General features: G+C 36.7%; 1 protein-coding gene across 2 annotated transcripts; it reads right to left on the bottom strand.

The window, feature by feature from the left end:
- Positions 1 to 289: 289 nt before the first annotated feature.
- nxf1a (nuclear RNA export factor 1a) lies at positions 290 to 14908 on the bottom strand. Of its 2 annotated transcripts, XM_053506284.1 has the most exons (22): positions 14798 to 14908; positions 13963 to 14016; positions 12628 to 12826; positions 11286 to 11454; positions 11103 to 11186; positions 10884 to 10988; positions 10263 to 10343; positions 10097 to 10166; positions 9857 to 9945; positions 9251 to 9358; positions 8957 to 9066; positions 6073 to 6109; positions 5833 to 5901; positions 5690 to 5745; positions 4908 to 5000; positions 4585 to 4643; positions 4291 to 4406; positions 4149 to 4191; positions 2822 to 2894; positions 2038 to 2220; positions 1447 to 1507; positions 290 to 1311 (listed from the first exon to the last, which is right to left on the bottom strand). In XM_053506284.1, exons 1-22 carry the CDS (start codon positions 14853 to 14855, stop codon positions 1276 to 1278), a joined length of 1953 nt encoding a protein of 650 aa, XP_053362259.1. In that variant the 5' UTR covers positions 14856 to 14908; the 3' UTR covers positions 290 to 1275. The 2 variants fall into 2 exon arrangements, with proteins under 2 accessions (XP_053362259.1, XP_053362260.1); XM_053506285.1 differs by lacking the exons at positions 13963 to 14016; positions 14798 to 14908 and adding an exon at positions 14067 to 14274 and having other exon boundaries at positions 291 to 1311.
- Between the last annotated feature and the right edge of the window lie 1712 nt (positions 14909 to 16620).

Below are 16620 nucleotides of genomic sequence, written 5' to 3'. Positions count from 1 at the left end.
CCAATAATGGCGCAGCAAGCAGCATCACTACCTCACAGCTCCTGCACTGGAACCAAGGCTCAGGTTACTGTTCAAGGAGTTCCTGTTAATTTCTATGTCCATATTGGTTTTATCTAGAATCAGCAACTGTTTTAACCTTACTCTTATTGTCCGTTTCTCACAGTTCTGTTCATTCTTGCCTCCTTCATGTCAAATTCTTTTTCTTGGTTTGGTGTTTTGTACACACAGACACAATTAGCTCCATAGATTTAGAAAGGAATTTTTTTATTTTATTTTGCCATTTGGCCTCTTTACATGGCCACACTAAATTTTAAATGAACACTCAAGATAGGTGTCACTGTGGCCCTGCCCCCAGAGTCAAGGTTTTGATTACCGGCTTGGGTTGGTGTGAGGAGTTTGCATGTTCTCCCCGTGCTTGGTGGGTTTCCTCCAGGTACTCCAGTTTCCCCAGGTGCAAACACATGCAGAGTTTCCAAATTGCTCATAGTGTGGAAAATGAGTGTCAGTTTGTGGCATGTACATGTGTGCCCTGCGATAGATGGGCACCCTGTCCTTTTGCCCCAAGTTTCCTGGAAAAGGCTTTCAGCTCCATGTGACCGTGTACAATGATAAGCAGCATAGAAGATGAATGAATAAATGAATGAACTGTCACTATATGTGTGAAGACCATGAGTCACTATTTTTAGCTTTAGTTTCAGAGGTTTGACAAAAGTGTGAAATTAACTATTCAGAAAGTACAGCCATTTTCACAAACAAACAAACATTTTAGGGCTCATAAATAAGAGAACAATGCACTTGGTAGCTGTTCATGCAAATTAACATGAGGTGTCTATGCACGCGAAGGCGGCTATCATTGGGCTGAAAAAACAAAATAACCCCATCAGAGAGAGAGAGAGAGCAAAAGCATTGGGAAAAACTTATAAATCTGTTTGTTTAATGATCTATTTTTGTATCGGAAAACAGAATTATGGTACAGTGCCTGAGACCTTTAAGCCATGGGATATACAATAACCACAATTTTATTACTGTTTTAATGGTTTATCTAACAAGGTTTGTGCTGTCCTGAACGGACACAAAATAAATACACAATGGTAAGAGAAAACAGAAGTGTCCTTAATGTTTAATTCTTAGTCCAGCCTATAATACAATAGTAATAATAATTCAACTATAACAACATTAAGAAACACAAACACCAAAAAATATAAAACAATTAAATAATGGGAAAACAATGTTTCTTTCTAAACACAGCAATCTCCTTTGTGAAATGGAGAACTATTAGGTTCTTGCCATATTAGGTTCCATCCCCTGAGCCTGTTGCAAAATAGAAACACATCATAAACACAATAACTGAATACAACACATTTATCATGCAATTATATTACTATTATATTACCTTTCATATAAATTCTGTTGTATAAGTGGTATGACTAAAACATTAAGTCTCACCTGGAGGTTTGTGAAGAGCTGAAAAGCTCTGTTGAAGTCCCAGTCATGCTGTTGCAGCCACCTGAGACAAAAATAAATGACATTAAAAATAGGCATTAAAGATTTGAAAGCCTAATTGTTTGTCTTTTTTTTCTCTAGATAATCTGCTTGGCTTATCAATCCCAAAGTTGCATTAATCATAATTATAATTTCCCCCCCACACACATAAAAGTGTACTTGGACGGGTTGACAAAGTACACTTGCCCACCCTTTTTAAAAATCTGAAGAACGGAAGAACGATGCCATCTGCAATCGCTTGACTAGTAGTGGACAGTTCTCTTTTGTGCTAACTGCTCCTGTACCCGTTTATTCTTTTACTGTGAGAGCGGTGTACTGAGAGACTGTAAATGCAGCGTTACTAGATACTAACGTTCTGTTATGAAACGAAATCAAAAATCAAAATATTATACCATATTATAAAAAGTTAATATGTATTTCTTGTTTATTTTATGTACTTTTGAGCAGGTAATGCCTGCCCGTTCTGTTCACTGCCACAAGTATGTTTCAGCTGCTATATATACATAATATATTTTTATTAAGATCTCCACTTGCCTTTGGGACCACTCAAGATCCATCTGAGATTTCTGGGAGAAGGTAGTGATCATCTCCAGCTGGGTGGGAGAGTGGGTGGATACAGGGCTGCTGGACGGGGTCGGTGCAGCTGTGGCGAATGCACGGCAGATCTCTTCAGTGGTGGCGTTCCTTACAAATAGGGCATCATTGACTAAACAGATCCTATAAGACAAAAACACATAACACGTGTATTAAAACTACATTTGGATGCTTACAAAAAAAACAAGATAAAACTTGTACCAGGAGTGGACAAATATTTGTCCTTTGTGGCTAAGAATACTAAATTCAACAGGCTGCTGAAATCGAAACATAAAATTGCATTTGTTCACTTATTGTGTTAAGTCTAAATTAGCTATCTAACTTGTCATACTCAATCCCAGTAACCACTAGAACATTATCGAATCTGGAGCCTGCATGTGTATATCTGTGTGTGGTAATGCACCTTAGATGGGATGCAAGGTGCTCACAGGTCACCATACACACTTTCATTTATAACCACATTCACCCTAAGGGTTAATTTATGTTAGGCAACTCAACTTCTGTCATGGATTTGGGAGGAGGGAGGAAATTAAAGAAATCTGAAAGAAGACTGTAAAGCAAGATAAGGATAGAACTTGGGACCTGGGAAACAACATTGATACATGCTATGCTACAGCTATGTCAATTTTCTGGGCAATGGTACGGTAAAATAACTTGAATTTATCACTTGGTCACCAGTTATTTTAATAAGTAAATGTCAGTAAAACAGACTGTTTTTCCCTACCCATTATTCATGGCTGGAACTCCAACAAAGACACGGGAGAAGGCACGAGTAGATTCTTTTGACTTGATGTCAACTAAGAAAAATAGAAAAAAACAGTATACATATATATAGAAAAACACATCTACATATAAACAAACAGAGGGTGACCTAAAGGCCCGGATCCATAGGAAAACAAGTAAATCATGTAAAATTCGGCAGCAACTTGTGTATTCAATCTTTTACTGTTGTTACCATCTCAGTTCTGAGATAAAGAAAAAAACATTCAATTTCACCTGCCTGTGGATCCAAACATTTGGGCCACCTGTTATACGAGGGTGAGTCAAATATATATAAAATATATATCAAATATAACCGCACTCTGGTTATAATAAAACTTCTTTAGGCCTCGCTGTCTCATCAGTGCTTTCTGTTCAAGGCTACTGCCTCCCCTGTTACTGCTGTGCAGGTGTAAATGTGTTACATCACTTTATTTCCAACTGTGGTGCAAGCAAAAATAGATGTCCTACTTGTGATTTGTTTGTAAAAGAAAAGCAGTGTGCAGTGATTTTTTTTTTGGTGGTCTGATAGTGTACCTGGAGCTGAAGCAACTCACAAAAGAGCATAAACAGAAGCATTTTAATACTCTGAGGAATGTCAAAGTTTCTTAAAGAGAATCATCACTGGTGACGAGACATGAATTCAGCACTATGAGCCTTCGAGTAAACGGCAGAGAATAGAATGGAAACATCCTAACTCGGCAGCTGAGAAAAAGTTCAATAGTCATTTATCAGCTGGTAAATTGATGCTTACAGTTTTCTGGGATTTTCAGGGGCCAGTACTGGAACATTATCAGGAAAATGAACTGACAGTACTCATGACTGTAAGATGCTTTTAGTGGACCTGAAGCCTAAACTTCGATTTGAATGAAGAGCACTGCTGTATTAAGGGTGTTGTGATCTTGCATGACAATGCACGTTCTTCCTATAGTCCTATGATATTGCTCCTTCTGACTTTCTCCTGTTTGGTCCCCTGAAAGCTGCCCTACAAGAATAATGATTCACTTCTGATGAAGAAGTGAAGACAGCAATGCATTCATGGCTCACAACTCATTAAAACATTTTTAATGAGGGAATACAGAAGCTTGTTGACAAAGCAGATGGACAAAGTGTATTGAAAAGCCAGGAGATTATGTCGAAAAAGTATGTACTTGTCTTTTCTAAAAATAAAAAATAAATAAATTCTACAGCCAAAGTGCGAATAATATATTTTACGCGGATAATAAAATGTATATAACAGCTTTCTAAATAACATAGAAAGTTTAAATCTTTGGGAAACGTTCAATACTTACTGTCCTTGAACAATCCACTGACTGTAAACACCAGTAATGTTTGCTATGGAGATACAAGCAATAGCTGTAATAAGAATTAAGTTGTGTGACAAGCCAACAGTTATACATAGATGCATAAAATACAATTTGTATGAGAACTCACTGTGCATGTGTTTACATCCACAATAAAAGATGATAGGTCATGCTGAGTTTTGGGCAGTTCATTTAGAAAGGCCACTACATTCAGTCGCGTGTGCTTCAATACACGGAACCGCATTGCTGTCAAGAAGATCAAAAGCAGTGACGTTTCAGAGTTTTTCATCAAAGTTTTTTCCTCAGTTTGTAGCTTAAATTATTCAGAAGTAGAATAAAGTAGAATACAGTATAAGGACATAACTAAAATTATTAATTAAGTAAACTATAAACTTTACTTCACTTGCTTTTTATAAATACTTGCCTGGGTCTTTTATTTGTGTAATGTTGTGATCGTGATTTTGATATTCCCCCAAGTTAGACCTGTGATGGGAAGGACGCTGAGAGTTAGTGAGGGAAAGAAGAAATATATGACTTCCAGCATTCGCAAAAAGACTAAGAGCATTGGATGGACAATTGATATGTACAGTCATTTTTATAGTTATGTCTCCATAATTTGATATCTTAAGTTCTTCAAAAGATAAAGCCTTCATAGTTGTGTTTGCTACGTTTATTCCTGTACTTCATGATTCATTATGTTCTATGAATACCAAAATAATGAACAGAAAGTTAAAAAAAAAGATGTACTTGGAAGAGGGAAGGCTGAGGGAGAAACATGCCCCATCATGATATGCGTCCAGCAGAGGCTGTCTGTTTCCTGAGTCATATATGCTGTAGAATCTATAACAAAACAGAGAGTGATTCTGTTAGAGGTGGTATAATGGACAATTGTATGGCAATGCAGTAATCACTTATTTAAAGTAAGGATGCAATTTTCTGACCCATAAAGTCTACAGATTCTAAACTCATTCAGATTTTTCTTCTGTAACATAAATAATTGCTTGCATACATGAACGCTTTTCTTTTAACGCTTTAAATTTTTTTTAAACATTTCTTTAATAGAGGATGTTATTCAACATTTATAATAAAACATGGACATATGAAATAACAATGTGTCTTGCTTCTTATAAATCTTTCTGCTCTGCATACCATCTGTGAAGTTTGTCACCCAGAATTACAGCACAGGGATTACAATGCATTCCAAAACCCTTGTACCCTGTGGAAAATGAATTCCAGCTTTCAGTAGAATTATACTGTATTTAGTACAAATGACTAACCGGACGTAGCCATAAAGCTATAGTAGTGTATGTCCATTTCTGCATTGTATGAGGGTTGTGAAATTAAGCTCCAATTACTTACATTGTACTTGCTGTGAAACACATCACAGTTTTTGTGAAGAGCAGGAAGGTTTATGACAACCAAGACCTATTGTAATGTACTTACATACATCTTCATTTTGATTAGAGACAGACTTGGAAAAAACCCCACTGTAACTAATCCTAAAATTTGAGAGGTGCATGTGGACTTACTGTTGCAGAAAACGCAAAATGAATTCCTTGACATCACCCGAAACAAAGTAGCTGCCCTGATGCGGAAAGACATAAGCATGGCATTAAAACACAGAATTGTATATATATTAGTGCAAATTCTTTTCAAATGCATAATGACACACTTTACAAGAAGGGACTGTAGTGTGCGGTTCAACATCAAAACCAATCGGCGCAGGAAGACTGTGGCCGTCCTTCATAAAAAGAAAATGAAGAATGCAAGCATTAGGTTCAAGTCAGTTAACTACATGAGTTACATTTTCCTCTCACAGAGTAACTTTTTAATAGTTACCAGCAAAGTGACTTTAAATAGGAAGAAGGGAAGGTAAACCTGAGGAAAAGAGAAACCATAATAAAGCTCTAACCAGTTTGATGAGTCTTGGGAATCGTCCACAAATAGCGCTGTCGACACGAAAAGGAAAGACAACACAGCATAAGAATGTTATAGTTTAAGCCTTTACACTTGCACAACAGTCACACACACAATGAACATACAATATATTTTAACAATCATAAAGAGCAGAAGAAACCAATAACTTCAAACCCTCGCATTCATTTTCTGTACTGCTTAACCTTCATAGCAGGCATCACTAAATGGCGGACGGCGGTCCGGACCTGGACTGAGTAACAGTTCTGTCTGGACCCTGATGCTTTTCTGATAAACGAGAATAATTAACATACCAGTAATCTAGCACTTTTTTTCCCTTGAGCTGGGCATGGATATATGTTTCACTCAACAGAGCCGATCAACGTGATAAGAGTTTGCGAAATATATAGAACCAAAAGTATGACAGAACAGAGCATGGTTTACTCAAAAAAAAAAAAAAAAAAAAGACTAAAAACCAGACCTTCAAAAATAAATGTACGGATCGATATATAAGTATTCGTTCTGCTGGAAGTTGGAAACAAGTTTGCTCTAAAAGGTTGGTGATAAAAAGCAGTAATTTAAAGCGCTACTATTATAGAAAACACTGGTTGTATTAAAAATTTAAAGGAACCCACCAAGCACAGGAAGAACATGCAAACTCCACGCACACAGACCCGAGGTGGAAATTGAAACACGTAGGTTTGTGTCCACAGTGCTAACCACTCTTGGACCTTATATTTAAAAGGCAAAATTTCTTTATCACAGGCTTAAGAATAATTTAACTTTAAACTCTCGCTAGAGTTTAAAGTTAAATTAGCTTTAAATTTTTGATTATATAATACATTCCCCATTTTGCTACATTGCAATAAAGTTAAAACCCAGAGTTCACTTACCCCCAAAATATGTGGAGAAACACTAAAACCCAGAGCCTCTGATGAAAGGCAGGTGGTACAGTATGTCAAACACAGTATAAATATGCAATTTAATCATTTTGAATATTTATTTAGAAGCAGATACTGTACAGGCATGCAAGGACAGAAATTCATGCCATAAATTTGACCTCCTAGCTATTCAATCATTCTTTAAAATTTCAGTGCATTACTAACGCGATATTTAGGCTTTAGCTGTGTTTCAAATAAAGCAAAAGGAAAAACCTTTAAGTTGTAATCTGCAGTTTGCTGCAAATGACTATTTTAACACTCATTCATTTTTCCTCTTTAATAACGATGCAATTCTTTTTGGAGAATCCCTGCGAGCTTTTATGTAATTGCAGGAATGCTGTGGAATATTTAGCCACAATACGGCACAAAATTCTGGCATGTCTTAAAAGACATGAGTAAATTTTTATTGCCTAGATGGGAGCAGCATTTTAATGAATGCTTGTTGCTTTTTCCCCAAAGTAAATCGGTAGATACATTTGCTATTGACAGTGTGTGTTTAATAGTCTAGTTTTTATTATTTCCTGGTTAAACCAGTGTGGTTTAACTTTTACTCTCTTCCACATTTAATTTATCCTTCCAGTGGATTTCATCCATTCCTCATTTTTTTCTGGCCAGTTATCACGACTGTGCCTGCCTTAGGTTGTCCCAGGTGCAAAAGGTGGGATCTTACCCGTCATTGGCTAACCAGCCCTCTCAACTGGCCAACAGCACTGATGTGGTTTGAGGAGGAACATGATGGTGGGATAAATAAAACGAGACATCAACATTAAAATATAACATTGCCCTTTTGTTTTGCCAATATTTGTATCCAAATAGAGGGTTGAAAATGTATATATTGTAATATAAAATCATTCAGCTGTCTTGAAATAAAAGTAAAAATTAGATGAATTTAAATACTAAGATAGCTTTTCATAGTAAAAGCGATCAACTTTGTATTGAAATTGCAGGGCAGAAATGACTCAAGAAAGCACACAGCTAAATTATGCAAATTTATATTTTGAAATGAAATATGAAATTTTTTATTATTTTCCCAACAGCAAAGAATCCAGGTCTAATTAAAAAGGATTCTCTTTTTCCTAACTACAGTAGGTTTATGTTCCATGGTTGTTTTAAATACTTGTAGAAAGAAACCAGCGACCTTAGGTGGTCACTGAACCTCGTTTTTAATAAGTACTCTTTTGTTTATATTATAAATACAAGTGTGTATTTAAAATTATAGCATGCCTGACTTGGTTTAATTCAGCACGGAGAGTATGTGTACCTCAAAGCAAAAGGTTTGGACAGTCACAGTGCTTTAGACACTAAATTGTATTAATTCTATGATTATTAGGTTTAATATTTCAACTCGACACCGTCTTGTATGCTGAATTTTACTCCAACTGAAATATGAAACCCTGATTCTGTGCAACATGACTATGCACTGCTTCATCTCATTACACTATGTGTAACTGTTAACATGATGTGTTTTTCCTATGCTGCAGGATGAATCTGCTTTTACACACACCTTAGGGATTTTACAGAAGAATTACCCTGTTTCCCAAAAACATGCTGGCATGAAAAGTTTTCCAAAAACAAGAGAAAGGCCTCAAAGGGAAAAAGCCTGCAATGTAGTATATTGTGCAAGTGTAATTTAAAGAATAAAAATTATCTACAGGTTTTTGCTTATTATTTGTATAATTTCACTCATTCTTACTCAAATATCGTGTCACATTTAGTCTAAACAGTAAGGAATTTTCCCACAAGATATTTCTATACATCCCTTTAGTCTTACCTTATTATAATAACAGTATACCATCATATATTGTGTTTAAGAAGGATTATGAACTCATACACCAACCCATTTATCTCAGTAATGAAAACTTTTACATATACAAGGTTATCCTTTTAAAGATCTCTGACTGTTTCCTAGTTCAATACAGCTGTAGAGTCAAAAGCACTGACCTTATATATGTTGCCTGGTCTGTGAAATAATCACACAGAGGATTGCGATCCAGCCACAGCTCGGTCAGCTTCAAGCTTTTCAGCTTGTCCAGCTCACGCTCAGATTTCAACTACAGCGGAAGCATAGCAAGACAAACCATAAACTCATTTTATCTTAGTTCAAATGAGAACACATGCCTTAACTCATTATGTTTAAGTACATAATGAAATGACAACTTGTGGGAATAATAAAAAACTTAATGTATCCTGATTTAATGAATCATTGGAAGACAGTGTTGAATTGTAAAGTATCACCTCGTTATGGGACAGGTTGAGAGTCTTTAGGTTGGGAGCTATATTCACCAGCTCTGTAAGGTCATCCAGCTTGAAGAGCTTGTTATTGCTTAGGTTTAGACCAGTCAGCTAAAAACAACATATTAGCGAGAGACAGACTGTTAATTCATCTACTGCTGGGTTTGCAGGGTTAAATTATGATTATACAAGAGAGGTGTTTGCAGGATTGTTTTTAAATTTCACCCAGGCAGACACTCTTATATATATAGTGTATATATGTGTGTAATATATATATATATATATATAACGTCTTTTTTTTTTTTTCATATTTCATTTCCAAATTTACATTATTATCCAACAGTCTAAATAAATCAATTAACTATGCAAAACAAAATAGTTCTGATGTTTTGATGAAATATCATTGCTATAAATATACTTTGAGACAAGATGTGCATGTGCTTCTCATAAGTGTATCAGTTAGCCATTAATGATAATATTCTTTTTTAGGTCACAGCTAGCTTACATTAGTTAAGTACCATATGTTTCACAGCATATACATTATAAGGAAAAAGATCAGATACAAAATTTAACTTAGAATTTATTAGTGTTTGTGAAATGCAGTCTTACTTGTGGAATATTCTCTTTAATAATCTTTAATACAGCCTCCATGCAGCTCTTCCTGCTCAAAATCACAGTGACGTTCTTCGAGATCAGATCTAAAAAAGACATCATGTCAACCATTATCCATTTTACACGCATGGTACACACTTGTAGTGGCTGATCAGTTTTTATTTTACCATTTTAACACCTAAAGAATAACATGAGGCAAATGTGAGCTGGTGCTAGTCAAGTAAAAAGAGAACGTACCTTGATCACTGCGGAGACTGTTCAGGTCAAGAAACTGCTCTGAGGAATCAAAACGCTTGGACATGCATTGCTGTGAAAATGATTAGATTTATGAATACAGTGTGTTTTTAAATCACTTTTCTTTATATGTTTTTTTTTTTTTTACGTTGCATGCATAAAGTTTTACCTTTAAGTGTTCAAGGTCCAGGGCTTTCAGGTCATTTTGGAGGAAGGCTGGTGGAGGACAGGGGTTTTTGATCACAACAACCTAAACGGGGAACCAAAGCAAAATATAAATCATTTATTAATATTAATTGCTATAGGAATTCACTCACTCACTCATTCACCCATCTTCTATACCGCTTTATCCAGTATTCAGGGTCGCAGGGACCTGGAGCCTATCCCAGGAGGCTTAGGGCACGAGGCAGTGTATGACCTAGACAGGGTGCCAATCCATCGCAGGGCACACACACACACACACTCATTCACACACTACGGGCAATTTGGGAACGCCAATTAGCCTAACCTGCGTATCTTTGGACCTCAGCGAGTACCCAGAGAAAACCCACCAAGCACGGGGAGAACATGCAAACTCCATGAACACAGAGATGGGAATCGAGCCTGGCCAGGAATCGAACCTGGACCCTGGAGATGCAAGGCGACAGTGCTAACCACTACACTGCCCTGCTATTATCTTAATGTTAAAAATTTAATTATCTGTTACCTAAAATGACTGAAGACCATTTAACTACACAAACATGTAAAATGGGGTGTAGGACAGAGTTAAAAATCAAGTACTGTATCATGCCTTATATCCTTCACTGTCTGTGATCCTGTGAGAGATGTTGCACAGCGCACTGGCAGCGTTCCCATCCTCTACGTAGAACTGTGCTTTTTGTCCCTCCACGGAATACTTTTATACATATCGATTAACAAAAAACAAAGACATGAAACTGTTACACATCGGCTATGTATACATAACAGTTTACCATGATCTGGACTATTAAGCCAGTCGGGGTTTACTCACGTGTACAGGAGTAAAAGGTATGGGGCAGAGATTCTGCAAAGCAGTCAAAAGCCACTTCTTCTCATATTTCTTGCCAAAAGGGATCTGTTAAAGAGCAACCACTGTTGAAAATCTATTGACTTTGCAAAAAACTGAAGTATTTTATTTTTTGTATTCAACATAATTTTACTTTTTTATCCATACCGTAATTTTGTACCAAGTTTTGAATTTTCCTGAGACTGGTGCACCTCCTTGTCTTTCTGCGGTGACTGATAACTGATTTCGTACTCCTTGCCGGTATCTCATGACAACTCCTCTTCTCTCTCGAGCAATTTGGCCTGTCCCTCTCCAGTTGGCTCTGCCATACGGGTTGCTACATGAAAGAAACCAGACCAATCCATTCGCAGCCATGTCATATATTCTACGTGGCAAAAAAGTTTGTGGAAACCTGACCAAGCAGTCCCATGTGAGAATTCTCATCACCATTTTTCATATTTATTCATCCTTTGCTGTTATAATAAACCCTATTTGTCTGGGAAGGCTTTTCACTAGATTCTGAACCATAAATACAGGAACCAGTATATCCACATTTAGCCACAGGAGCATTAGTAATGGCAGATACTGATGTTGGGTGAGAAGGCCATAGGTGCAGTTGGTGTTTCAGTAAATCTCAAAGGTGTTTAGTGAAGTTGAAATCAGGGCTTTGTGCCAGTCGAACGTTAGCACACCATATCTTCATGGTGCTTCATTGTGCTGAAACTAGTGCTGGGCATTATGACCTCAAACAAATATTTAATTAACTTAATATTTTACCTCAATTGGGATTTTTTTTTCTAATGAAAGGGTCCATGTTGCTTCCATGCTGCAAACTAGTGCAGTAATGTTTAAGGGGAAAAAGTATGTGAACACATAGTAGGGAAAGTATCAACAGAATTAAAAAAAAATTGACAAGATGACGTTGATTAGAAGAAGAAGCCTTTATTTGTCTCATATACATTACAGCACAGTGAAATTCTTTTTTTCACATATCCTTGCATGTTAGGAACCTAGGGTGAAAACATGGGGTCAGCTATGATACAGTATCCCTGGAGCAGATAGGCATAAGAGCCCTTGCTCAAGGGCCCTTCAGTGGATGCTTGGTGGAGCTGGCGTCTGAACTGACCTGCTGATCAGTAACACACAGCCTTAACTTGATGACCTACCACTGCCCCCAATTTGAGGTTCTAAACATTGGGTTTCAGTTAATTTTTAATAAATTGCCCAGTCCTAGCTGGAACATTTTTAACGTTCGAATTGATTTTAAACGTACGTTTTAACCAGCGAAGATAGTTTAATAATACTACACCATGCAAAAATGTTAAAAAATGACAATCAAAAATGTGCTTGTACACAGTATTCAATATAGCATCCATTTTGAGCAACTAAATGCTGAAACTTACGAGCAATAGAGTAATTAATAATCTAAATAATCTAATTTTCCTCTCATTATTCAAAAATTATAACAGAATGTGTGCTCACACAAACACACATGTGCGCTTTTACTCACATTCTCCCTCGGAAAGCCCCACCCTGGCCACTGTTCATGTTCACATTTCTGTCTTCTCGCACAATCCTGCTAGGGCCAAAGCCTCCTGCGGGAGCTCCTCGTAGTCTCTTATGTACGTTTCCACCGTGCACATGTCCCCTGGGCGGCCCACGACTATCACGGTTACGGAACTGAGGACCAGCCCCTGTGGCATTATGCTCTGGAGCACAAAAATATACATTTATATAATTTCCAGAACATTATTAGTTTCTGTTTATATGTTGCATTCATGCACAACACATTTTGACTTACAGTGTACTGATTTTTATTTTTACTCAGAGCTTACTTTAAAGTGATAGAACTTTGGGAACGGTTACCATGGTAACACCCCTAACAAGGACTGTTGTCAAGCAACTGTTATTGCAATGAAAAAAAAAACACTTGATGCAAAAACAGTAGTGGTGTAAATGAATTACAATGTAAGGGGAACGCAAAATTTTCATTCTGTTAACAAACAAATAACAAATTTCCAAAGACAATATTATTAATGTATGATAATGATGTACATGATTTTATATAATACATGCTAGTAATATTTACACCAGTTTTTGGGGTACCCCATGGGTCTGGGAGGCAAAGCCAGAGAGTTGTGATTATATTTTTTAGCAGTGAAAGCACAACTCACAGTTATCATTTACTAAATTCATAATAGAACTTATATGATTGTTAGCTAAAATATTACTGAACACATTTAAATTATTGTGTAATAGTTTAAGAGTCATAAAATAAAAAATAAAACAGATCACAGTTTAAAGGGCTCCTGATTACAAATCTGGTGTGTGTGCGCGAGTATGTATATTGACTTGAACACCTCTCATGTGTATGCATGTTTTAAGTCAAACCGTGACTAGGTCTTCCCTGTATTTTTCTGAGCAGTATATGTACATACATTTATATTCTCACATTAGTAGAAATCGCAACTCTTATATAACTGAAACTGTAAGGACTGCTCTCATTTTGCTGTACTTGGTATAGTGAGAATCTTAATACTTTTTAGCTAAAATGTTACTAAGTATGTTTAAATTATTGCATAATAGTAGACGAGTTTATGAAATAAATCTAAACCAAACAGATCACAATCCTCTGTATGAATGTCAGGTTAATCAATGTGATTCCCAGAATCAAATTCCTAATTTGCCACAGAATCACAATATGCAAAATGTAAACTAGATGCAGTCATAAGTACGCAAACCCTTCATGCATTAAGTCTAACTTTACTACATAAACCCAAATCATCTAAAAACAGCAAAACAGGAAACAGATGATCACCATGAGAAAGATTTTGTTTGTTTTTACCCGCAGAACAGTTACTGATCCAGACTTCTCTTACAGCAGGGTCTTCATGCAAACCTAAAGAAGCAACAAACCCAAACAGAGTCACAGTGTGTTCGGAGACTCACCATAGTAGTAGCGGCCAAAGTCCGCCATTATCCGAGATTAAAAACTCCGCCAGCTTGACTCGAGTGCTATTTCTTCTGAACAGAAATAAAAAAGCTCAGCGACTTTACGTAAACACGACCTGAACGAGTCCCGCTGTTAAACCTTATCTGTCGGTCAGTGCAGGCGAACACTGTACACAACTCCAAAAGCCAGTGTTTCCAGGGGAACATCATTAATCGTCACACCCAATGGGCGGTCACTTCCGGGTCTCATCTAGTCTACCTAATTAACGGCGTTGGGAATAATTTGCTCGTTCTTTTTTTTAAATCTAAAATATAACGTTATCTTAGCATTATCAAAAACATAATTTAGTCCATATAAACACACGAAATGTGTTAATCAAGCTAAAAAAGTTTAACTGAAATAAATCTAATCCTTAACATCACGGCACATGCTCCACTCTTGATTTACATACAACTAACCACTAACTAATAAACAAACACTTTTTAAATGTTTAGCATGTTAACTAGTGCAAAACACGTTTACAAGCTTGGCTAGTTAACGTTAGTAAGCCGACCCGTGGACTTTTTTTTTTATAAATTTATTTTCAAAGCCCAACCCGCAACCAAACTAGTTTTTAATTTTTATGCTCTTACAACAAATAACAGATTAATTTGACTTGTTTTACCGTTTATTAGTGTACTTTTGTAACTTAAATACTTTAGGAGAGTTACTTAGATTGTTTGCTCACCTTCAAAGCCAACCTGTTTCTGCACAATAAGATTGCACCGCCTTCGGTTGGGAAGCATCTTCTTCTTTAATTGGAGTTAGTTTCTAATGGGAGAGTTCAGACCTTACACACTGACGTCACAAGCATAGCGGGACTGTGTTAGCTGGGTCGTACCTCCCACACAAATAAATGACCAAAGATTTGTAAAAAATTATAAATAAATTACAACAATAATGAAATAATACTATATTTTACACTCATATAAATGTATCTTTTTTCATTTTAAAAGTTGTATTTTTAAGGCCTAAGCACGATGACGTCACAAGGATGACATCACAATAAAATTACCGGATATAACTAATATACTATAAACAAATATATTATAATAAATATTTTATATAATGTATATTTTATAAATGAATACACTATAATATACTATACCATAATTTTTACACTATCATATTTTTCTTTTTTATATTACAACATAATTTTTTCTTCTTCGTTGTTGATTAGCAGTTGACTAGCAATTGACAGTTGAAATCCCTCTGGTCACATTACATACGCCAAGCGTAGGTCTCACTCTCCCTCATATTCCTGGTCGCTTTAAGTCCAGTCTTCCTTAAATCATGTCTTGTCATGTTATGCTGTCGATCATTTCTTGAATTGTCCTGTGTCTTGACCTCTTCGTCTGCTTTATCCGGTACTTCCACAAACTCTTTCTTCTTGACACGTTTCCTCTCAGTAGGAACTCTACAGTACCACACTGCATTTTTAGCTCAAGTTCTGTAGGTCGCATCACTGCTACCTATAGCTCTCACTCTCCTTAGGTTAAAGGCGATTTTCCAGTCCAGTCTTTCTCAAAAACAACATTAAATCCTTCCCTGATCAGTAACTCCCCATTCTAAAAGACTTTTAACATTGCTTTCTACTATCTCTGGTTCTTGGAGCTTGCCACCATATTAGACCTTCCTGCATATATTTCCTGCACAAGAGCAATCAATGCGCACCGGTCTCACTTTACAGGCATTCCACAGAGTTCCATTGGTTGGTATTTCACTATCCATTTCCCAACTAGAGGTTTAATCTTAGCTCCGCCCGTGTGCAGATCCAGATGCCTGCGTACTACCATTACCTGCGAATGGAGTGTGCGTTAACTTCCTACTGCTCCTCACACTGCCGTTACATACAGTGAGGAACGCCTGTGGCACATTCACAGTATGAGATAAAAGTTGATGATGACGCTGCCTGCTGTTACATTTTATGATGAACAACTGTGACATGCCCACAGTATGACATAGAAGTTGATGATGCTGCCTACTGTTCCATTCATTTAAATAAATACATTAGACTTATTTAATTCTGTTGTCACCTGTTGGTGAACAGAAATGGGCCTCAACCTATTCAGTGATTTCTCTAGCAGCGACCCCTGAAATAAATTATGTACTGATGCTGTGAAAACCCCCTGGATATCCTCTTTGTGTTCACAGTTACATACAGGACATGTCAAGAGCTTCTAACAATATGATGTATTATATCATGTAGTGCTTGCAACTACTTGGAACCCAGTCAAAATGTTCTCCCCTACCTGGTGGCAATACTTAATTTTCTTCTTTGTTGTTTAACAGCGGTTGGAAACCAGTAGGTTACAAATACCACCAACTGTAGTTCTCATTCTCACATCTTCCTAGCCTCTTAGCTGATTTTGCACTCCTTCCTTAAAACCTCTCATGCTACCTACGTCTCCTAACCTCTTCCTGTGCTATATCCTGCACTTCTACACACTTTTTCTTCCCAACATTGTTTCCCCTTAGCCCTGCTCTGCATCTTTAGTTGGTGTTCTCTAA

This window comes from Clarias gariepinus, chromosome 10 (genome assembly GCF_024256425.1).
Source record: "Clarias gariepinus isolate MV-2021 ecotype Netherlands chromosome 10, CGAR_prim_01v2, whole genome shotgun sequence".
In the NCBI taxonomy this organism is placed as follows: domain Eukaryota; kingdom Metazoa; phylum Chordata; class Actinopteri; order Siluriformes; family Clariidae; genus Clarias; species Clarias gariepinus.
This window is presented reverse-complemented; position numbering and strand designations above follow the sequence as displayed.